The sequence below is a fragment of the Ascaphus truei genome, chromosome 9 (assembly GCF_040206685.1).
Source record: "Ascaphus truei isolate aAscTru1 chromosome 9, aAscTru1.hap1, whole genome shotgun sequence".
NCBI classification, from domain to species: Eukaryota; Metazoa; Chordata; class Amphibia; order Anura; family Ascaphidae; genus Ascaphus; species Ascaphus truei.
In genome coordinates, this window is record NC_134491.1 from 23,984,979 (window position 1) to 24,007,671 (window position 22,693).

The 22,693-nt window shown below is 47.3% G+C and overlaps 2 protein-coding genes across 4 annotated transcripts in view; one reads left to right on the forward strand and one right to left on the reverse strand.

Annotated features, from left to right (window-relative positions):
* Window positions 1-44: 44 nt before the first annotated feature.
* On the forward strand, window positions 45-16,434 carry DMAC2L (distal membrane arm assembly component 2 like). Of its 2 annotated transcripts, none has more exons than XM_075613840.1 (5): window positions 45-128; window positions 8,375-8,488; window positions 11,347-11,555; window positions 14,907-15,078; window positions 16,134-16,434. In XM_075613840.1, exons 2-5 carry the CDS (start codon window positions 8,385-8,387, stop codon window positions 16,246-16,248), a joined length of 600 nt encoding a protein of 199 aa, XP_075469955.1. In that variant the 5' UTR covers window positions 45-128; window positions 8,375-8,384; the 3' UTR covers window positions 16,249-16,434. The 2 variants fall into 2 exon arrangements, with proteins under 2 accessions (XP_075469955.1, XP_075469956.1); XM_075613841.1 differs by lacking the exon at window positions 45-128 and adding an exon at window positions 135-156.
* Window positions 16,435-18,404: 1,970 nt separating this feature from the next.
* Window positions 18,405-22,693, reverse strand: part of CDKL1 (cyclin dependent kinase like 1) — a 29,776-nt gene continuing 25,487 nt past the window's right edge. For both annotated transcript variants that reach the window (XM_075613838.1, XM_075613839.1), the window contains exons 9-10: window positions 21,996-22,151; window positions 18,405-21,628 (exon numbers count right to left, since the gene is read on the reverse strand). In XM_075613838.1, coding sequence (XP_075469953.1) covers window positions 21,521-21,628; window positions 21,996-22,151 — 264 coding nt within the window. In that variant the 3' untranslated portion in view covers window positions 18,405-21,520. The remainder of the gene's footprint in view (window positions 21,629-21,995; window positions 22,152-22,693) is intronic.

A 22,693-nucleotide genomic window follows, 5' to 3' on the forward strand; every position in this document is an offset into this window, starting at 1 on the left:
ATCCTCCGGCCAATAGGGAAGAGCGGGACGGATCCTTCAGCCAATGGGCTCGCTCAAAGGACGGGGTTGAAGGGGAAGTGGGTGTGATTGTGATGAGCAAGTGAGTTGGGGCCCAGCAACTGCACCAGGTGAGTGCGAGTGCGTGTGTTGCAGCAGGTGAGTCAGTGTGTGAGAGTTGCAGCAAGTGAGTCAGTGAGTGTGAGTGCTGCAGCAGGTGAGTCAGTGTGTGATTGTCAGAGCTGCAGCAGGTGAGTCAGTGTGTGTGTGTGAGAGCTTCAGCAGCTGAGTCAGTGTGTGAGTGTTAGTGCTGCAGTAGATGAGTCAGTGTGTGAGTGTGAGCTGCAGCAGGTGTGTTTGTGTGAGAGAGAGCTGCAGCAGGTGAGTGTGAGTGCTGCAACAGGTGAGTGTGTGTGTGTGAGCTGCAGCAGGTGAGTCAGTGTGTGAGTGTGAGAGCTGCAGCAGGTGAGTCAGTGTGTGTGAGCTGCAGCAAGTGAGTGTGAGTGCTGCAACAGGTGAGTCAGTGTGTGTGTGTGAGAGCTGCAGCAGGTGAGTGTGAGTGCTGCAGCAGGTGAGTCAGTGTGTGAGTGCAGCAGCAGGTGAGTCAGTGTGAGTGCAGCAGCAGGTGAGTCAGTGTGTGAGTGTTAGTGCTGCAGGAGGTGAGTGAGTGTGTGAGTGAGTGCTGCAGACATAGGAAGGGCACCTATGGGATCTGTGCGGTGATTATAGGTGCAGCCCCCTTACAACAAAAGGGAAGTAACATTGTGACAGGTGCAGGTGGCTAAATATGTATGTATCATATTATTTATATAGGTTCCACGGAATTGTAATACAAGGTCAATAAATTACAAGCAATGGGGATAAGTGCAACAGATACATGACAACATAGGGCAAAGGGAGACCCCGTCCTGAAAAGCTTACAATCTAAATATAGTTGATTTGTATTTTAAATTGCATTAAAGAAAATAACAAATGAAAACATTTCCCCATTGATAATGTTTGTATGGTACCCACCTGCATTGGAGGCTTCCCACTATCTTTCTCATTCCTTTTGTAACGATGCTGTTCAATAGGAAAGAAACTTCGCTGATTTTGAAGTAAACATAAAGCAAACCATGACTAAAAATAATAATAAAAAACGGGATCCTTAAACCAATCTGAGGAACAAAGAGCCTTTTTAAATGTCTACAGGTGCCCAAAAAGATTTATATATATATATATATATATATATATATATATATATATTTCAGTGTCTCTTCTGCTAACACCTCCTCCTCCTCTATTGATCTCTCTGTGGGGGTACCCCAGGGCTCTGTCCTGGGACCTCTTCTCTTTTCTCTGTACACACTCTCTCTAGGTGACCTAATAACATCTTTGGGGTTTAAATATCACCTCTATGCTGACGACACACAAATATACTTTTCAACACCCAACCTTACACCTGCTATACAGACCAAAGTTTCTGAATGTCTCTCTGCTATATCATCCTGGATGGCCCTCCGTCGCCTTAAGCTCAACATGGCTAAAACAGAGGTCCTCATACTTCCTCCCAAACCTGGCCCTACTACCTCCTTCCACATTACTGTTGGAACAACGATCATTCACCCAGTAGCCCAAGCACGCTGCCTAGGGGTCACACTCGACTCCTCTCTCACATTCGCCTCTCACATTCAAAACATTTCTAAAACTTGTTGCTTTTTCCTCCGCAATATAACAAAGATATGCCCTTTCCTCTGTTGCTCGACTGCTATAACTCTGACTCAGGCCCTCATTCTCTCCCGTCTTGATTACTGTAACCTCCTGCTGTCCGGCCTTCCTGCCTCTCACCTGTCTCCCCTACAATCTATCCTATATGCTGCTGCCAGAATCACTCTACTCTTTCCTAGATCTGTCTCAGCATCTCCCCTCCTGAAATCGCTCTCCTGGCTTCCAATCAAATCCCGCATCTCACACTCCATTCTTCTCCTCACTTTTAAAGCTTTACACTCTTCTGCCCCTCCTTACATCTCAGCCCTAATTTCTCGCTATGCACCATCCCGACCCTTTTTATCTAAAGCCCTCTCCCGCCTTAAACCTTTTTCACTGACTGCCCCACACCTCTGGAATGCCCTTCCCCTCAGTACCCGACTAGCACCCTCTCTATCCACCTTTAAGACCCACCTTAAGACCCACTTGCTTAAAGAAGCATATGAATAGCACTGTGGATATTCTGAACACATGTTACATAAAGCTTGGCCCCCTGCAGACGCACTTACCAGAACTCCCTCCTACTGTCTCTGTACGTTCTCCCTACCTACCAATTAGACTGTAAGCTCCTCGGGGCAGGGACTCCTCTTCCTTAATATTACTTTTATGTCTGAAGCACTTATTCCCATGATCTGTTATTTATATTATCTGTTATTTATTCGATTATCACATGTATTACAACTGTGAAGCGCTATGTACATTAATGGCGCTATATAAATAAAGACATACAATACAATATCGGGGAACTGCCGCACGGGGTGTGGAGAACAAATTCCCAGATGATTCAAAGAACTGTTTAAAAAGGGAATCCTTTATTCTTCACTTAAAAGCATCAGGATGGAGGGTAAAGCCCCGGTGGTCACGGTGGCAGGCGCGCCGGAGCCGTTTCAGCCGCGAGCTGTGGTCTGCGCCTGCGTTTGCAGTGGAGAGCAGGGGATCTGATGGGGCCTGGGGGGGGAGGGGGACTGTTCCCCTCTGCCTTTTTATTTAAACATATTGGTGGGTGCAGGGGGGTTTCTGGTGCTTAACCATGTTGACTACAGTTCTGGGGGCTCCCTGGTTCCTGAAATTGTTACCTGGGAAGGTGCAGACGGTTACTTCCTTGTTGATTAAATGCCTACATCACGCTGCCCAATAGAAAGCCGCCAGGGATAATGTTGCCACTTACTTTTCCTTAGGCCGCGGTCCCAGTCTGCACTGTAGCACACGCACAAACCGCGATCTACGGTCCTCAGGTGGGATGCAGGCGATTGCGGGGTGGGGGGGCATGGTGAGGATTTTGCAGGGGCGTGGTCTTGACCTCACGTGGCTGGTTTGCCTTCATTGGCTGAACCGCCAGCTGGGGCGTGGCCAGCCCTCCATCGCAAGTTGTAAAGACAGTTTTCCTGTCTTTGAAAAAACTTGTAGTAGAGCGCGGCTGCCGAAAGCGCGCCAAGGTGCGTAGTGGGCCCGGCCTGATTGGGGGGGGGGGGAGTGGTTGTTTAACGTGCGCTGAAGAACGTACTGGGGAGGCAGCCTAAGTATCTCATGAACCAGGGGCTTCCCGGAGCTGAAATGACCACTCTTCAGCTCCCGAGACCCCTGCTTCCTGTGTTGAAAAGGAATGGAGTGTCAAAGTACTCTTGATAAAGCGCGGTTAGCCGTGTGAAACGCGTAAGCGGTGACTCTTGCTGTTTTTATGTGCCAGATAGAGAGCAGTCCGGTTTATATTTTTCCCAAGGCAGCTGCACCGCCTCATCACTCCATTCCTCTACCTATTTTAATAATAATATAATAATAGCATGTTCTTGTATAGCGCTGCTAGTTTTCCCTGCCTCGTGGAGCTTAGGGCTGGGACCCGCTGCGCCCGGCGGCGCGGGCAGCCGCGTGAGCGCTACTCGCCATTGCCTTGTAGCCTCACGATCCGGTCCCAGTCCCTCCTCACTGCCAACTGACCACGTACTGTGACGCGTCAGCCAGCAGGGGATACAAGAGAATTGTGTTCCCGTGCGGCGACGCGTCACGTGGTCTCGCAGTGAGCCAATGAGGAGGGGAGCTGTCTGGAGCTGGAGGGAAGTTTGTGCTTCTCTGCAGCCGTGAAGCGCCCCCCCTCCTCTCTTGTGCCCGTTTCGCAGGCTGACCCTGGTCCGGGAGGGCGAGGGCTACGGGGGTCCAAGAGTGCGAGGGCTATGGTGACATATATATATAGATATATATATATCTCTATCTCTATATATATATATATATTCTTTTGCTGGGTGCTTGCGTTTTGGCCCGCCCCTTGTCATGGCCCCGCCCCCTGCCACATTTTGATCACTCCCCGCCTCCCCTCCCTCCTGTGCCGGTTTCACTGGGAAGGTTGCGGCCAGCTCCTGCTGAGTTCGTCTTCTTCCCGGGGAGGAGAGGCAGAGGCAGCAGCATATTTGGGGGTGGGGGGGGGGGGAGAAGGCAGAGAAACACGGCAGAGGGGTTTCCACGTGTGCCTGTGTAATGTTCCCGCCCCCCACATCACGACATGTCGCCCATCCGACCCGTTTTGGTCACACCCCCCCCGCTCCTAAAAAAGTTTCCTACAGACCGCAAGTCGCGGTCTGTGCCTCTCAGCGTGCCGCCTGTCTGCAGTGCGGGCGCGGGGCCTTAGCCTTATATTCTATGTTTTTGGCACCTGAGGCACAGGGAGATAAAGTGACTTGCCCAAGGTCACAAGGAGCCGACACAGGGAATTGAACCAGGCTCCCTTCAAACTCAGCGCCAGTCAGTGTCGTTACTCACTGAGCCGCTCCTTTTACCCTCATTTTCATTTGGTAGGAGCACGCTGACAGTATCCGGAGACCCACGGCATACACAGGGAGTAATTTCTTCTGCTTATACTCGCTGCATCATTGCGCACAAGTTACAAAGTTCATCATTGCAGCCTCATATAAGAATGACCTTTTAGTCACAAGGCTATTGAGCATGCACACTGGTCAGTGTTCATAAAGTTTGCATATGCTTTAGAATCAGTGCTAATCGCTGACCACGTGGGACAATCTTAACAGATTTATTACACTGTCTGGGAGCTTACATTTATATATATTTTATTTATTTATAAAATGTTTTACCAGGAAGTAATACATTGAGAGTTACCTCTCGTTTTCAGGTATGTCCTGGGCACAGAGTAAAACAAATAATACATGGTTACAAATACAGTTACATAAATGAACAGGGTATAGATTATATACAAGACATTGCCTGCACAGTTAGAGAAGATGTATATTATGAGCGTATGTAACAGTTACAGACCAGATTAAAATGTGAGACGGCCTTAGTTTTTAAAGAACTTAAACTGGTGGTGGATGTGAGAGTCTCCGGTAGGTTGTTCCAGTTTTGGGGTGCACGGTAGGAGAAGGAGGAGTGGCCGGATACTTTATTGAGCCCTGGGACCATGAACAGTCTTTTGGAGTCAGATCTCAGATAAGTGCTGCATGTGGTAGGGGTGAGGAGCTTGCTCAGGTTGCTGGGTAGCTTGCCCAGAAAGTATTTGAAGGCAAGACAGGAAAGGTGAACTTTGCGCCTAGATTCGATTGATGGCCAATCTAGTTCTTTGAGCATTTCGCAGTGATGTGTGTTGTAGTTGCATTGGAGAACGAAACGACAAATTGAATTGTAGAGGGTGTCAAGTTTGCCAAGGTGGGTTTGAGGTGCCGAGCCATATACTATGTCTCCATAGTCGATAATTGGCATTAGCATCTGCTGTGCGATACGCTTTCTGACCAGCAGGCGTAGGGAGGATTTGTTCCTGTAAAGTACACCTAGTTTGGCATAGGTTTTGGATGTCAGGGTATCAATGTGCATCCCGAATGTTAAGTGTGTTATATGTGTACTATATGGACATTCTCTGGGTAGCAGCGCTAGGGGTTTTTCTCCCATCATCTCTCTAATGTTAAAAGGGAAAAAAATGAGCTGAACTACATACTTTAAAGAATGTAACAGGCGGAGTGAGGATACCGCCCCAATGAAGACAAAATGGTGTTGAAACTGGTTGGGATGGGATCAATTGCTCTCCACCATGATGTTTTTAAGTGTAGAACAAAGGATGATTTTTTTTTTTTTTTTTTAACAATTCCTGGTTCCAGCTGTAAGCAAAGCAGGGGGGGGTCGCAGTGCTGGTCATTTTCTTCTAATGAGTAGCAAAGGAGGGGGAGGGAGTAGGTAGCATCATTACTTGTTGGTCCAATACAAGTTGAGATGGGTGAATCTGGGCAAATGGATTTCTTCGCATTTTACCCCCAAAATCTGTTTTGCGGTGTAAAACCTGCGCCGATTCAGAAAAATCCACCATTGGATACAATCCGTTGACGAATTTTGAAAATCCAGTCGGCGGACTCAGCGATCGGTTGGCGGTTTCTTAAAGAATCCGCCAACGTGTCGCTGAATCCACGGATCGGATGCCACAAATCCGCCCACGGGTTGCGGAATCCGCCGAGTGTATTGGCAATAACAATAAAAAAAAAAAAATCCGCGAATCGCCCTTTTTGAGATTGATCCGCGAACCAAAGAAACCAACCGATCCGCTGCGGATCCAGATCCGCCGCCAGAATCTGCCCATCTCTACTAACAAGTAGGTGATCTGTTACACGCAGTCAAACCTCTCGGGTCCTTCACCAGGTTACTCTGACCATGGGAGCTTCTAATATTTAATCTACGTGTTGGTCCAATAAAAGGTATCATACCCCTACCCCCTGTCCCTCCTCTGTTCCATCTGGGTATTTGTGCTCCAGATCACGTGGGTGAGTTCCACGACATTACTCCTTTTTGGGCTTATGTGAACATTGTAAAGACCCCTGATTTTGGACGCTTGCATTGTTTAAGGATCCTTGTTTGATCATCATGACGAAGTTGAGACGTTAGGGGGTCTGACGTAACAGCATTAGGGTCGAAGCAGCCATTTTGTTTGATTCTTGTCTTTGTGAGTTTTAATGTCATCTTTCTATGTGAAGAAATCTGTGTGAAACAGAAATTGAATGTTTTCGCTCCTCGCTGACTTTATTGATCCAATCAGCTTCAAATTGAAAGTGTAAACAGGCCAGATATTATGAGAGAGCTTCGTTAGTAGTCTAAGATAAACTGTTTCTCATACAATGTGCCAAGTGGAAGAACTGACATCACATTTAACCCCATAATGATTTTTAGCTTACATTTTTATTCAGTATAATTATGTATTACAAAATGACATCAGCTTTAGTATTGTTATGTATTACAAAATGAGGTAATATTTAGTGATGTGCAAGCCCCCCCATAAAGGGTGGAGCTTTAGTTTTTAGGGTATAAATACATGGCATACCGTGTTATCTGGGAGAGAGCTTTTTGTTTTGAAGCTGTCTCCACTGTGTGCACTCTGAATAAACTCATTTGATAACTGAATCTATGTTGTAACATTTTTACAATTATAACGAGTAGGGGAATGCTGTATCCATTACGTAGCTGGCTCACATACACATGGCCCCAGCTGACCCTTCCACACATTGGGTAGCTTTGTGTTCCCATGGAATGCTTGGTTCTGCTGTCGCTGTCAGCCAGATCATTGTTACAGTTATGTAATTCATTGGGGTGTTTCGTGTCTTGGGTCAAAGGAGGTCATTTGGACATTTTTTAAATAGCCTGTAACATCCTTAACCATCCGCACGCTACAGTGCAGATTACATACAAGAATTGGGTTGGTCATCATTACACAGAATCCCTGGCTGCAGTGGAAGCACTGTATGCTATGTGATGATGTGGTCAGGAAGGTTTGGAACTTGTCAAGGACATTGGTTTTTGGTTATTCGGGTACATACCTGGTTTTGCCTGTGGTCATGGACTTGAGTAGAAGCCACATGGTGGCGCTGTATCTTTGTCTTACAGCAGCGGTTCCAAACCTTTTTTACACTGTGCACCACCCTCCCCTGCTAGAAAATCATTGTTCTGCGAACCCCTAATTTAATTTCATTGCTACTCATCAGACTATTGCTAACAAAACAGTGTGACCAATCCCAGGCAGTATAGTGTCCTGAGCTCGAGGGAACTCAGAACACACGCTTAATAAGGCCTCAAACTGCACAGAGCAGATGGGGGTATAGCTGTCGCTCACTGCGTGAGCTTCCAAAGTCACGCCCCACAATACCCTGCTGCTGTGGATGCAAAGCATTATGGGGAGCGACTTTGGAAGCCCCAGCTGTAATTAACAGTTATACCACCCACGCTAAGGTGCAGTATGGGGCCTTACTAGGTGCCCAGTCCCCACACGGGCTCAGGAACCCGCTATACAGCCAGGGAGTCGCCATTACTGAACCCCCTACGGGTATCACCGTCTTCTAGCATTTTGAAGCATCAATGCTAGTTGGAAAGCCCGTCCACATACTAAGCAGTCGTGGTAAACAAAAGTAACAAGAACGAGTAACGAGTTCCAGTAAAATGATGCACGGATGTAGTCTAAACATTGGCAAAACATATCCTTGTGATCTATTGTACGGTTAATAACAGTAGTTACACTGGCTAAACGAGTGTCCTCTTAATGTTAACATTTTGCATAATCAAAATGTGTGAATGTGTTCATTCTCCTGTGTGTGTTGCCAGCGGAAATGAAGTGTGTAATAAGTGGTCCTAAAAGATATAATCCTGTCTGTGTTTTTAGACGCCACAATATGCTTCTTGCACAGATTGTGCGTCCGGCGATCAGACCACGGACGGGGATTCCTGCTACTGGTTCCCGACATTTTTGGGGGTGGCTGAATGCAGTTTTTAACAAGTAAGAAAATACCAAACTGAATCAGTCTCGCGCATGTCTGTCCTGGCAGCAAACGCTTGTGTATTTGAGTATTGTTAATGCGCGTACCTGCTGAAGAAGGCCGCCATGCTTTGCAAATGACTATGCGGGATTGTGGAGTGTCACTTATTTAGCGCCAGTCTCGCCACGAGTAGAAAAAGCATTGGCTTTCGTGGATTAGGATGCATGCAAAGGTATCACAACATGTAACAAATAATTAAAACCATTTCTTCAACCCAGACTGCGAGGCACTCACGCAATATCAACGTTTCGGTCTATCTATGTTATATAAGAAGAAAACCAGTCCTGTTTATCACTTTAATGGAGAGCCTGTGAGTGGCTTGTATTATTCCGTTTTCCACTAGTGCACCCAGTTCAGTTGAGTTATTCGTGTGTGTGTGTATACATATATACATGCGCACACGCACGCAATCATTGCTGGAAATGACAGGCTTGTGTACAGAGATGGTGCCAAATAATTGACAATGCTTAGCAGGGATATATTAGAGGTTATTTGCAATCAAACTGCCACGTCCGTGCTATATGATCATACAAAGCCGGGTTTTGCAATGAGTTTAATCGCTTCCAGACGGGGAAACATTGTTAAGATACCAATTTAGATCCTTGATTTAATAGTTAAATGTATATTTTGTGAAGGCATGGGCCAAATAAATCACTCTCCATGCCCATTTAGAGTCAGTCTTGCTCATTTTTAAATTCCATCTGTCACAGCAAACGCCCACTTTGTGTTGATTTTGTATGTGCTAATAATTTTATTGGCCGTTTCCTGCAGCCTCCAGCAAACACAGCCAGTGACGCCCCTGCCGTGGGAAGGGCTTGTGCTGCTTATTACGTATGAGGGCAGCAGGTTCAGGATACGCACAACACGATCAGCACAGGCTTCACATGTCTGCATAGCCAGAGACATTTATAGAGATACCCAGTCCCATTACGCAGTGCAGCCAGCTCCTATTGTTGACAGCATGAGCTTCTGTTTGAAAGCAGATCACACTCGTTCACCTTTTCAGGTCCCAAGAGGCAAGATGCGTTGCCTAGAAAATGTCAAGGTGAAATGTTTACTAAAAAATTGCATTTTTCCCCTTCTTGTTTGCATGGGGGGGGGGGGGGGGGATTTTAAGACTATTACAGCTTCTTCAGATGGGCTTATCCAACAAAAGGAACCATATGTGAAGGTGCAATGGGTTTGTTGTTGAGCTGGTCTTGCCCAGCCTCACGTACGGGTCACGCCTGCACAATCCAACTCTTGCCTATAAAAAATAAATAGCATGTTCTTGTATAGCGCTGCTAGTTTTACGTAGCGCTTTACAGAGACATTTTGCAGACACAGGTCCCTGCCCCGTAGAGCTTACAATCTATGTTTTTGGTGCCTGGGGAGATAAAGTGACTTGCCCAAGGTCACAAGGACCGGGAATTGAACCAGGTTCCCCTGCTTCAAACTCAGTGCCAGTCAGTGTCTTTACTCACTGAGCCACTCCCTCTCCCTATCTTTTGTTTGGAGCCCCTCGGGCTGTGGGACCAGCTGCACATGGGCTCCCGCTATCCCGTCTGTCTCTTCAGAGCAATAAGATACCCCGTGCATGTTTATCTGGAGAGCGCAGGTAATCAAATCCCGAGGCGTATTCAGGTCCTGACTATCATGGCTAAACTGAATCCGGGATACAGAGCAGCAACAGATAAACACGGTTACAGCTGAGAGCACATCTGTTAATTAGGGATATAGGTAAGATTAAAAGAACATGCACTCCTGATTCCCTGTCTCACGCAGGCTTCTCCGCCAGCCTCTCACATAACCCTCTTTGCTGCCCCACGGAGGGACTGCAGCTTTATGCAAATAGCAGGGTGTCCGAACCAAGGCAATTTTGAAACAACGTTGTCACTTTTATTCTTGTGCCGGTGTATCGAGGCACTTGGCTCCAGTCTTGTCACTTGCGTGTCGGCTTGTGATGCTGGAAGTGTCCGTAGGATTTACATGACATTTATAACGGGAGCTATAAAAATGTCACCCTCTATTCAATCCGTAATATAAATCAAAATTGTTGGCGGAAGTCTCCTTTCCTCACAACGTGCGGTAAATATACAAACACCATTCAGCCTAGGTACTGCAGCTGATATAACACCGTTGTTTTCTTTCATACACAGTCTTTACTATTTAAATAGCGATTAACCTTCCGCATACCACGTGTTTGAATGAATAGAATTGTTGGCATTGTGAGACGCGCACATTCAGGAATATATGTGGCGTTGCTGATGATGCCGGCTGGCCGGCCCTAATTTGCTACTAATTATATTTCATAGTGCTGATTTAAAATCAGCGCTGGCGTTTTCGGGATGGGTTTCCCACATTGCTGCGGATTGCGTAGGAAACCGTGTGGTCTCACGCGTAGGAAGGGGCGTGGCATGTTGGGCCACCTGACCTGTATTAGTGACACAGAGGGAGACGCACTTCAAATTGTAATCACTTAAAAGAGGTTCTCAACCGCAGTCCTCGAGACCCTCCCCCAACAGGTCGGGTGTTAAGGATATGCCAGCTTCAGCACAGGTCCACTGATTGAGCCACCTGTGCTGAAGCAGGGATTTCCTGCAAAACTGATTTTGTTGGGGGTGGTCTTGAGGACTGGAGTTGAGACCCCCCCCCCCCCGCCTTAAGGGGTCAAATGTCATGTAGGGGTTACAGGGTTGTTCCTAGGTTTCCCATTGCTCGTGCAACGTCTCTGACTAGTCAATAATACCTGCCCAGTCGCACACAGGTGAGTGCCCGGCCTCTGCCAGATGGTTCTGCAATGTGCCACAGTTGTGTCTAATGCAGTTTATATTTCCAGGGTTGATTATGAACGCATAAAGGATATTGGTCCAGACCGAGCAGCTTCTGAATGGCTCCTGCGCTGTGGGGCGCGTGTACGTTATCAGGGATCCGACAAGTGGCAGCAGGACTATAATGGACTTCCCACTGGGCCGCTTGGAAAACACAAAATACAAGGCATTGATGCCACAGAATCCTGTATCATGTATAGAGGATTTGACTACTTGGGTAATTAAGATTTTCTGTTAACTGCTAATATAATGCATTTTGGACCAAGAATACTAGTCCCATAATGTTTTATTTGTAGATTATTGGCTCTATAAGGGGTCTGTGTGTGTTGCTTGCGCGCTCCTGCGTGTCGGTTGCCCTGCGTGTCGGTTGCCCTGCGTGTCGGTTGCCCTGCCCTGCGTGTCGGTTGCCCTGCGTGTCGGTTGCCCTGTGTGTTGGTTGCCCTGCGTGTCAGCTGCCCTTCGTGTCGGTTGCCCTGCGTGTCGGTTGCCCTGCGTGTCGGTTGCCCTGCGTGTCGGTTGCCCTGCCCTGCGTGTCGGTTGCCCTGTGTGTTGGTTGCCCTGCGTGTCAGCTGCCCTTCGTGTCGGTTGCCCTGCGTGTCGGTTGCCCTGCCCTGCGTGTCGGTTGCCCTGCGTGTCGGTTGCCCTGTGTGTTGGTTGCCCTGCGTGTCAGCTGCCCTTCGTGTCGGTTGCCCTGTGTGTCGGTGGCCCTGCCCTGCGTGTCGGTTGCCCTTCGTGTCGGTTGCCCTGCGTGTCGGTTGCCCTGCGTGTCGGTTGCCCTGTGTGTCGGTGGCCCTGCCCTGCGTGTCGGTTGCCCTGCGTGTCGGTTGCCCTGCGTGTCGGTTGCCCTTCTTGTCGGTTGCCCTTCTTGTCGGTTGCCCTGTGTGTCGGTGGCCCTGCCCTGTGTGTCGGTTGCCCTGCGTGTCGGTTGCGCTGCCCTGCGTGTCGGTTGCGCTGCGTGTCGGTTGCCCTGCCCCGCGTGTCGGTTGCTCTGCGTGTCGGTTGCCCTGCTCTGCGTGTCGGTTGCTCTGCGTGTCGGTTGCCCTGCTCTGCTTGTCGGTTGCTCTGCGTGTCGGTTGCCCTGCGTGTCGGTTGCCCTGCGTGTCGGTTGCCCTGCGTGTCGGTTGCCCTGCCCTGTGTGTCGGTTGCCCTGCCCTGTGTGTCGGTTGCCCTGCGTGTCGGTTGCCCTGCGTGTCGGTTGCCCTGCGTGTCGGTTGCCCTGCGTGTCGGTTGCCCTGCGTGTCGGTTGCCCTGCGTGTCGGTTGCCCTGCGTGTCGGTTGCCCTGCGTGTCGGTTGCCCTGCGTGTCGGTTGCCCTGCGTGTCGGTTGCCCTGTGTGTCGGTTGCCCTGCGTGTCGGTTGCCCTGCCCTGCGTGTCGGTTGCCCTGCGTGTCGGTTGCGCTGCGTGTCGGTTGCCCTGTGTGTCGGTTGCCCTGCGTGTCGGTTGCCCTGCGTGTCGGTTGCCCTGCGTGTCGGTTGCCCTGCGTGTCGGTTGCCCTGCGTGTCGTGTTGCCCTGTGTGTCGGTTGCCCTGTGTGTCGGTTGCCCTGTGTGTCGGTTGCCCTGCGTGTCGGTTGCCCTGCGTGTCGGTTGCCCTGTGTGTCGGTTGCCCTGCGTGTCGGTTGCCCTGCGTGTCGGTTGCCCTGCGTGTCGGTTGCCCTGCGTGTCGGTTGCCCTGCGTGTCGGTTGCCCTGCGTGTCGGTTGCCCTGCGTGTCGGTTGCCCTGCGTGTCGGTTGCCCTGCGTGTCGGTTGCCCTGCGTGTCGGTTGCCCTGCGTGTCGGTTGCCCTGCGTGTCGGTTGCCCTGCGTGTCGGTTGCCCTGCGTGTCCGTAAGGCTCGATGTATGCGAGGCTACATTGTGCTGTGGGGCCCGAGGTTCAGTACGTAACTCACAAGGTTTCATTTTTACGCTGCTCTGTCACATTTCTTCTGTTCAGGCAAAACCCGGCTATAAAAATAAACTAATCCATAGAACTCGTTCCCAATCTCAAGTTAAAATCACTGGGACCGGGAAGTGTTTGTGAGATAAAGATGCCTCTATTGTATGAGGACTTTGTGTAGCACTTGGGGCTAAGAGAAATGAAGCATTAACATACTGTGATTAACTTATTAATTTATTAACTTATTAATTATTATTGTGATTGTACTTATTTTCTAGAGTTATCAGTTTAACTTGGCAACTGCAATAGGCATATACACAGATCTAGGCTTAACAGATACAATATTAACGTATCGTTGCTGTAGAGGTAAGTGGTAAAGATACTGACTGGCACTGAGTTTGAACCAGGAGCCTGGTTCAATTCCCGGTGTCGGCTCCTTGTGACCTTGGGCAAGTCACTTTATCTCCCTGTGCCTCAGGCACCAAAAACCTAGATTGTAAACTCCACGGGGCAGGAACCTGTGTCTGCAAAATGTCTCTGTAAAGCGCAATGTAAAACTAGCAGCGCTATACAAGAACAACCTATTATTATTAATAACTACATTCTTTGAGTAAAAGGTGATTAAATGTTCTTTTTGCCAGAAAAATAAATCTATGTTAAAAAAGGAAGGTATTTTGATATGACACGTTCTGAAGACTAGGTGTCTTTTTAATGAGATTTTCAATAGAAATTCCAAGTCTGGAAGTGCGTTTCGTGCGACAATATAAAGAAATAAAACCATATTAACCGTACCGTTTGAGAAGGTACTAGCATAATATATAGATCTGAGATATAAACCAGCACACACACAGTCATTAGCCAATATGTTGGAGTTTAGGATTTGTATTATGCTTCGGCAAAAATGAGTGAACAACACTTAACGTAATTAGCCATATGGGAGAAAATACTCCATAAACAAGTGACCAGAATGCTACAGCAAACTATAAGGTTAATATTGGGTTATGTCCTTATATGTTAGTCCTACATCTGTGTGTATATATGCTACCTGTTGCTACGCTAAGATGGTTATATTTATTTTCTATGCTATATTAAGGCTTACATTTGGAGTCCAGAGTCCTACACTTTGTCCTTCAGCGTGTCTCCACCAGCTCATTAGGTGTTTGGGAGAGTGGTAAGCATACGATATTAGGCTAGGGGAGGCCAACGCCAGTCCTCAAGGGCCACCAACAGGTCAGGTTTTCAGGATATCCCTGCTTCAGCACAGGTGACTCAATCAGTGGCTCAGTCAAAGACTGAGCCACCTGTGCTGAAGCAGAGACTGATTGCGCCACGTGTGCTGAAGCAGGGATATCCTGAAAACCTGTCCTGTTGGTGGCCCTTGAGGTTTTGGAGTTGGGCACCCCTCTATTAGACCATAAAGCTCCCCTGTCTGATATAATCTAATGTTAAGCAAACTCCCAAGTAATTTGATTTAAAACAGATGCTGCATAGGAAATATTCAGGTTAATCACCTTGATTTGTTCCAACGCAAAGTTTCCTAATAATTTGCAGACCGTGAGACACAACCACCCAAAAGTCACCCCCTCCCGTGCCTCTTCTAACTTCCATAAGTGCTGTATTCGTACGGTGTACACGAGATGCCTCCTGGCAGGCACGTTGGCTGCATTCAGCACCAGTTTGTTGTTCATTTCAGACGGCCTGGAGCACGTGGCGGAAATAAAGCTGTCCAAGTGTATGTACATCGAAGACGCCTGCTTGGAGAGGATGAGCAAGATAGACAACCTACAGAAAAGCCTCCAGAGGCTGGAGATTATTTCCTGCGGGAATGTCACAGACCGAGGGATCCTATCACTCAACAGTTTCAGGTGGGTCCCAGACATCTTACCACTGAATCCAACTGGCATTGAGTAACAAGACTATGCCACCGGTACACACAACGAGGACTTTATAACCAGGATTAGCACTGCTGCTCACAATTGGGATTATTCTTTGATTCAACACCTGAATTAATGAATGGATTTTTGGAATGCCACGGTCACCATTTCTTGTACCCTAATTTCCCCTCCCTGGGTATGAGGGTGGCAGAGAGGTGGGCATGTAGCACAAAATACATCCACCGGATTTGTGGGTGCAGAATGCCAATCATTAATTAGCTTTGTGGGGGTAAGAAAGGTGTAGCATTGTACGTTCATGCTGTGCAATCCCCATGTTCTTGTTGTCCAGCTGTATTGAGGTCTCTCCAAGCATCTATAAAATGTTCAGTAAATATAATAAATGCTATTGGATCAGTATTTGGGCCCCCCTGCAAAAAAAAAAAAAAAAAGTTAAAGCACCCTCTCTGTCACTCTATTCCCCCCCACCCCTCCTCTCCAAGGCTGCGTCCATAATGCGAGCGGCGTCGCGTGCGAACAAAGTGCAGCAGCTCTATAGGGCCGGCCATAGCGAGCGCGCGATGAAGAGCAACTGCGCTGCAGAATTTTGAGCCGACAAAAAAATGTGATTTTGTTGCTCGACGGCCGGGTTACATGAGCGGCTCGGCCAATGAGGGCGAACCAGCCTTGTGATGTCACGGCCACGCCTCCCCGTCGCGTGCGCACTACATCCAAAGCCTTACTCGGTTCCTCCTCTCTCCCCGCCCACGTCTCCCACCCTTGGCATGAGGGCCCCACAGCAAACACAGGCCCTGGCGGGGGGGCACGGCCCTTAGAGGCCTCGCGCTCTTCGCTAAAGCCTTTAAATTAAATCCCGGGGAGCTGTACCAGAGAGACCCTTTTAATTGCCTTCTCCCCATGGTCAGCACAGGTTGTCCCTCTTGGTGACTGGGGATGGTTAGGGGGTAGGCAACGAACTCCTTAAAACAGTTTGTTTTTTTAAATGTTTATTTGTGCTGAACACTAAATGTACTTCTGCCTTTTTTTAGGAACTTGGAGTATTTGCTCTTGAGTGACCTTCCAGGCATCCAGAAGAGAGACGCCACCGTGGAAATGCTTCGGAGAGCCATTCCCGCGCTGCAAGTGGAGTTAGATTTGGATTAATAATACATATATAAACTCTTCCGCTCAGCTCCTCTGCACCAATAAAATGTCAATGTAATCAATAATTAGCACCTATTGAAAAAAAAACTGAGTTTATATTTTGTTCAGACTTTAGAGAGCTGTAAACAAAACGTGTAAGAAGTGACCCGCCTCGGAAATGATAAATATATATTTTTGTTTTTCCTACATGGTATTTTTTTAATTGGTGACATTCATTTTGATTTAACTTGCAAGATTTTGGGTGCGCTTTTACTATTATTGCCTTCCTATGATTTTATCTTGACCGAGATACATTTGGGCTTAGCACCCTACTTAGCTACCCTGGAATTTTTAGACCAGGGGTGGGCCACTCCATATATTTTTCAGGTTTTCAGGATATCCCTGCTTCAGCACAGGTGGCTCAATCTGTGGCTCTGTCAGATCCTGAAAACCTGACCTGTTGGTAGCTCGAGGACTGGAGTTGCCCACCCCTGCTTTTGGGGTATCCCAAGTTGATGGCCTCTGGTTTTTTTTGTTAGCGCTATCTTTTTAATTTAGGCATCGGCAAACCACTTAAGTTACAGCCTAGAAGCTGCACTGACCACCATCTAATGAACTTTTCTTAAGGCAATTAACCACACTTAAATATTTTGTGACGCATCCTATAGAATTTAATTTTATTTCAATACCAAGTAGGACTATAGAGCTGAACTCTAAAACAGAAGGTTTGACAACAGATGCACAGTGGGATTAGCCAGAAACCTAAAAAAAAAAATCTTCATAGCCACCTAGCCCACAGCAACACATTCATAGCCGCCCTAGCCAGAGGTGACGCCTGGCAGGAGACAGCAGTACCATGTACGCAGCCCTGTGAGTTAACGAGTACACGATCATTGGTCTAGGACATCGCCACTTACGGGAAGTGCCCTAAAACCCTTTAAATTAACCCACTACCCTAAACAGCAATAAAGCTTACCTTAGAAGCGGGCCGCGGCGAATAGGGTTGCCAGGTGTCCAGTATTGAACCGCACTGTCCAGTTAAAAAAATGCATGTAATGCTGGCCGTGTGTGTGTCCGGTATTACCTCTCTGCATATAGTGAGCGCGGGGGGGATTTCACCGAGAAGGGCTGCTGCTGCTAGGCAGCTTTCTCCATCCTGATTGGCGGTGGCAGGAGCCAGGGAGAGGGGGAAACAACATGGAGCGGAGAGAGGCATGTGTTGCACCTTTCACCATTGTGTCCAATATTTTTAGGGCGCACCCCTAGTGGCGGAGGGTGCGTCTGCAGCCAAAATGTTCCACTCCGCGTGGTCGTGTACTAGCTTGGTGCTTTTCAAAGTTATCCAAAAAATGGTACTTTAATCACATTGTTGTTGGCCTTCTGGAATAAGCCCCATGTTCTCTCCCTGGGGCTGGAGAAGTAAACGTGTCGGTCTTGTGCATAAACTGATTTTCAGCTCATTTATTTTCGCTGCCTTTAATTAATTAAAGAGCGTAGTTAAAGCCGTTCCACCTACATAAAAAGGTTTAACCCCTCCCTCCCCACCCCATATTTGTAACCCGGGTGGGAAGCAGGTTCCCGACATACATACCAGGGAAGGTGCTGCCAGGTCCTCCCCTCCGGGGGAAACAAAACGGACCTTTAAATCACCCACTTTGCGGGCCAAAAGGAAGCACAATGTCACCGCGGGCTACTGGCCGGCGTAGTGCAGGGAATATAGACAACCAGGAAGTATGGGTAGCACCATCCCGTTCCTGTGGAAGCAGGGGGTCCCTGAAGCAGAACTTACTGCGATCCCCCCAATTAAAAATAAATTCCACCTACACCAGTGCCTTAAACTGGTTTTGAACCCCTTAAAGCAGAAATCCTGCCTTTATTTTTAGAGTCAAATGTTTGAAGCAGGGGGTCTCTGGAGCGGAGTTCCTGCGGGGCTATTGAAATGGCAGCTTAAATATCACACGGGCCAATATGACATCATCCCATGCGGCTTCCCCTAGGCCTGCGTGACCGTGACATTTAACCCCGAGGAGCCGCGATCAGCACCCACTACAGAGGCAAGTATCTTGGGAAACTCCAAACCTTTTATGAATGTTTGTTTTGCTCCAGCCATTAAATCACCGTACTAAAGCAAACAGGATTATTACTCTACGCAGAAACAAATGATTTGGGTTTCCAAGTGTAAAAATGCTTCAGTTTTATTGATGACTGGACACTTTACATAGGGGAAAAAAAACACACACACAAAAGATACAACCAGATAACACAGAACAATACGAATTGTATGATCGACACTAATTTAGCGCTGGTGATAAAGTATTGCTGCCAATTTAACTGCTGTGAGTGCGCTGTATTCCAGGCATCACCAGAGCAGTGAGAATGGGCAATGACCACCCTCCTCCTTATTGCAATGCACGCACGTCTGGCAGCAAAGGGGATAACAATACAAAAAACATCAGATGAGAATACATTTCCTCTTCCAACAGGGAATATATTGTATACATACACAGGAGCCAGATGTAGGGATTGTACATAAACTTCTGGAGTCAATTTGGCACTCGTGAAGCTTTAAACTAATGGTCATTAAAGAAGGAGATATATATATTTTGGGGTATGGGGCAGAGCAGGAGTGGCCAACTCCAGTCCTTAAGGGCCATCAACAGGTCAGGTTTTAAGGATATCAGTGGCTCAGCTGGTGACCGAGCCACCTGGGCTGAAGGGATATCCTTAAAACCTGACCTGTTGGTGGTCCTGGAGAAGTGGACTTGGCCACCCTTCGGGTAGAGAAACGTTTGGGACTTTACTGCGAGTAACAAGTGGCAGTATGTAGAGGATGGTAAAGATGCAGTCTTGGCTGAAGTTGCTCTCGGGGTCTCTCCGTAACATGCTTTGAAGCAGTCTTCCTCCTGTCCCACTCATGTCAATGGAGTTCAAACCTTTGTCGATGTGGGGAAGACTGTTTCACAGCTTGATAAATGGCAGCCTAAAGGTGTACAGGTGGTCCTCGTTTACCGACGTCTCGATTTTCGACAGATGCCTTATCCGACACCGCACCCGCTTATCCACCGGTCACCACCCCCGATTAACATGGGACCCGCAAACCTACGGTCCGCTAACAGACGGCGGTTAGCGGGACGCATTCCATCGGAAACGCGAGGACCGCCGGTACTTCCTTAGCAGAGACGTACACCGTACTTTACCAAAAACGTGAAATCTGCCACTTCTGCATGAATGGGCAAGCGTCCCCTAAAAGATTAGCATTAAAAAGTCTGCGTGCACAGTTGCCTGGACCTTTTAAAATAATGCCATTTTTGCCAAATTTCACTAGTTTTCTAGCAATGTGAAGTTAGGGATATAGAGAGAAAAAAAAATTCAAGGAAAATGTACTAAACCATCGTTTACCAACCATGTGACATTTTAAGGCCGCTCTTCCGTAGACGGAAAACATTAGAGAGCAGGTCCTCTACATTTCATTATTATTATTGATTTATTTGATTGGAGACTTTTAGCCTGTGCATCCTCACCAATATCCAACAGTTGCACTGAGGGACATGGATGGTGAAGATATTAGGTCATGTAAATAAGTGGCTTTCGAAGCTCCTGTGGGCCAATAGGAAGCCGTGACATCATCCGGTGCGGCTTCCTATTGGCCCACGTGACGCGGGAACTTTAAACTTGCAGGAGATACCGGCGCCCCCTTTGGAGGCAAGTATCTCTGGAAGCAGCGGAGATTAATGGGGTTCAGCTCGGGAGACCCCCTACTTCAATCCTATGAGGGGGAAACCCCAGCTTGGATGACTCCTTTATATAAGCCTTATATTCAAGTTATACCATGAATGGATCATTCTTTTCATGGTCACCAATATAATCTATTCATGTGTAGCTATGGATACTGTATACAAGTTACTATTTATATACAAAAAAACACTGTACTGTGAATGTCATGTTACTTGGACTCGTTATTACATGTTCCTATGTCTGGGCGAGGCGTGCGTCCCAGGACCTCCAGATCTGTAGCCCGACAGAAAAATACATTCTAAACCGTTTGGTTCGCCTATGCACCATTTACATCACGGCCATTCCACTTCCTTACCGTGGACGAAGATACACACAAAAATTTTTTAAAGTGATACGTGGAATGCAGACAGTGGAATTTCTACGTGGACTTTTGCAGCATAGAAAGTACATGTTTGCAGGGAGCCTACATAATGAACATGTTCTTATTGCTCTAAAGTTTTCCATTTGCACCGGTGGCTTATTAATGACATAACTATTGCCAGCTGGGAAAGTGACTAATAAGGAACATTATTAAACTACTTTAATGCACCCTGTGTATTAAATAGCAGGTTAAAGCCAGACTAAAGAGGCTATAAAACTTAGGGCACAAAATATATATAAAAGTTATTTATAAGTTACTTTTTGTTTTTTATGGTCGCTAGTATAAGTGATTAACCCCTTTGCTGCCCAATCTGGCAGTGAAGGAGTTAATGATAGGACCAGTCTCTGGTAGTGATCTGTGCAGTAGACAGGACGGACGCGCAGTAACTGTTGCTCCCAGCAACTGGTTTTCCAGCTCAGCCAATCAGGCGCCTTCAATTTTTCCATTCAGTCGAAGAAAATCAACATGTGCATCTTCCAGCCACCGCCCTACCACTGGGATTGTACAACAGCCCTCAGCCAGCGGTGCCACGTTCTTTACTTACAATATACTGCTAATGCTTCTAAGAGTGTAAGTATTCAGGAAAAGAGATGATATACATCGAGGAGGGGGCGGGGGTGCAACTAGTCCTCAAGGGTAAACAGGTCAGGCTTCCAGTATATCCCTGCTTCAGCACAGGTGGCTCAATCAAAGACAGCCACTTGTGCTGGAGCTGGGATATCCTGAAAACCTGACCTGTTGGTGGCCCTTGGGGACAGGAGTAGGCCACTCCTGATGTAGATATCAGATCTCTCTTTGTATGAATACATTTGAAGCCAAATGGTTCTGCAGCCCTTTGCATTCCCAGGCTGATTCTTTTGGCAGCACAATGGTTAAGTGAGGATGCGTGCAGTAGAAGCAATACCTCCATTAATGACCAACAGATGTTCTCTGCTTCAGTGCATAGTATACTGTGGTGCAGTTTATTAGCATCTAAACTGCCGGATCCTATAAATAGCTTGAAAAAAAAAAAAAATGATCACGCCACTGTTTATGGGAATCGAAGCCGCGTCTTGTGTTCGTCTGACATTCCTGCCATTTTGTTCCAAGAACAATAAATATTTAACTAGCGTCTTTCTGCCCCTTCCCCCCGCTCGCCTAAATGTTGGGGAAACGGTAGTTGAATTTCCTGGTGTTGTAATAGTATTTCTTGCTCTCCAAGGCGGGTAAGAGATTACTGCTGGTCAGCTGCGGAAGGTGCTGTAGCTACGGGTAAAAAAAAATAAATACATTTAAAATAAAATAAATCAGCTATTCGTTATCTGGGTTCCGAACATGGCTGTAATGATTCCCAATATTGAATGAAGCGATATGGTGATCGTGAGCCTACATACGCAACAGCAACCCCACAACTACGATACCATTACATGACATTTTAACCCTTTAATATTGCATCACATTAACTCTTTCTTATAAACTTTATTTAAAATAACCTGCAACAAGCATCTCCCCCCTTCTGCCAGGAACGTTACAGTGGGAAGGGCTTGTTAAATGGTCCTTATTTGGGTACAAGATATAAAAAAAAGACAATGGGATATTTGGCAGTGCGGTTTGTTGGGGTGTAACACCTTACCCCAGGGAAGTGTTTTCTGTGCAGTATCGTCTGCCTCCGGCTCACTCTCTCGGGGTCTCTTCCCGTGTCTCCATCATCCCGAATGCCATCGAAGTAAGGGTGTTCCAGCAGCTGCTGACACGTGAGCCTCTCTGCGGGGTCCATGTGCAGGCAGCCCTGTTTGAACAAGGACGAAGCTGAAAATGCTCGACCAAGGGTAATAGGGAAACACTAGTAGCAATAGGAATCATTTGGCCGACCAGTCTGATCTAGGCATCTAGATTAGAGAGGGATATAGTGTGCCACACTTCCTAAGCCACAGATTCTAGTGGCTGTATATTCTACACAAGTCTTCTGATTACAAGCCAATCTCTTCTTCTACAAGAATGATGCAGAGATTTCTGCTACTGATAGAGTAGATTGTCTCATGCTATTGAATAGTTATTGTGGGTGCTGGAAATCCATAAGATACTTTGTTCCAACTCTTAAATGGCAGACAGACTCTCCTAGTCCAAGTGTGTGTATATCTGTGGGACATAGGCCACTCCCCTGCGAGCCTCTCCCATACTGACCGTTCTTATTGTACACGAATAGGTGCTCTATATTGTGTAAGCAGCTATAGGTTCAGACCTCCATGTTGAGCGCACACACACACTTTAAATTAGATATTGTTATTTGTGTCGTCTTTTTGTTGTTCTTAACTATAGATTAAAGGTTAC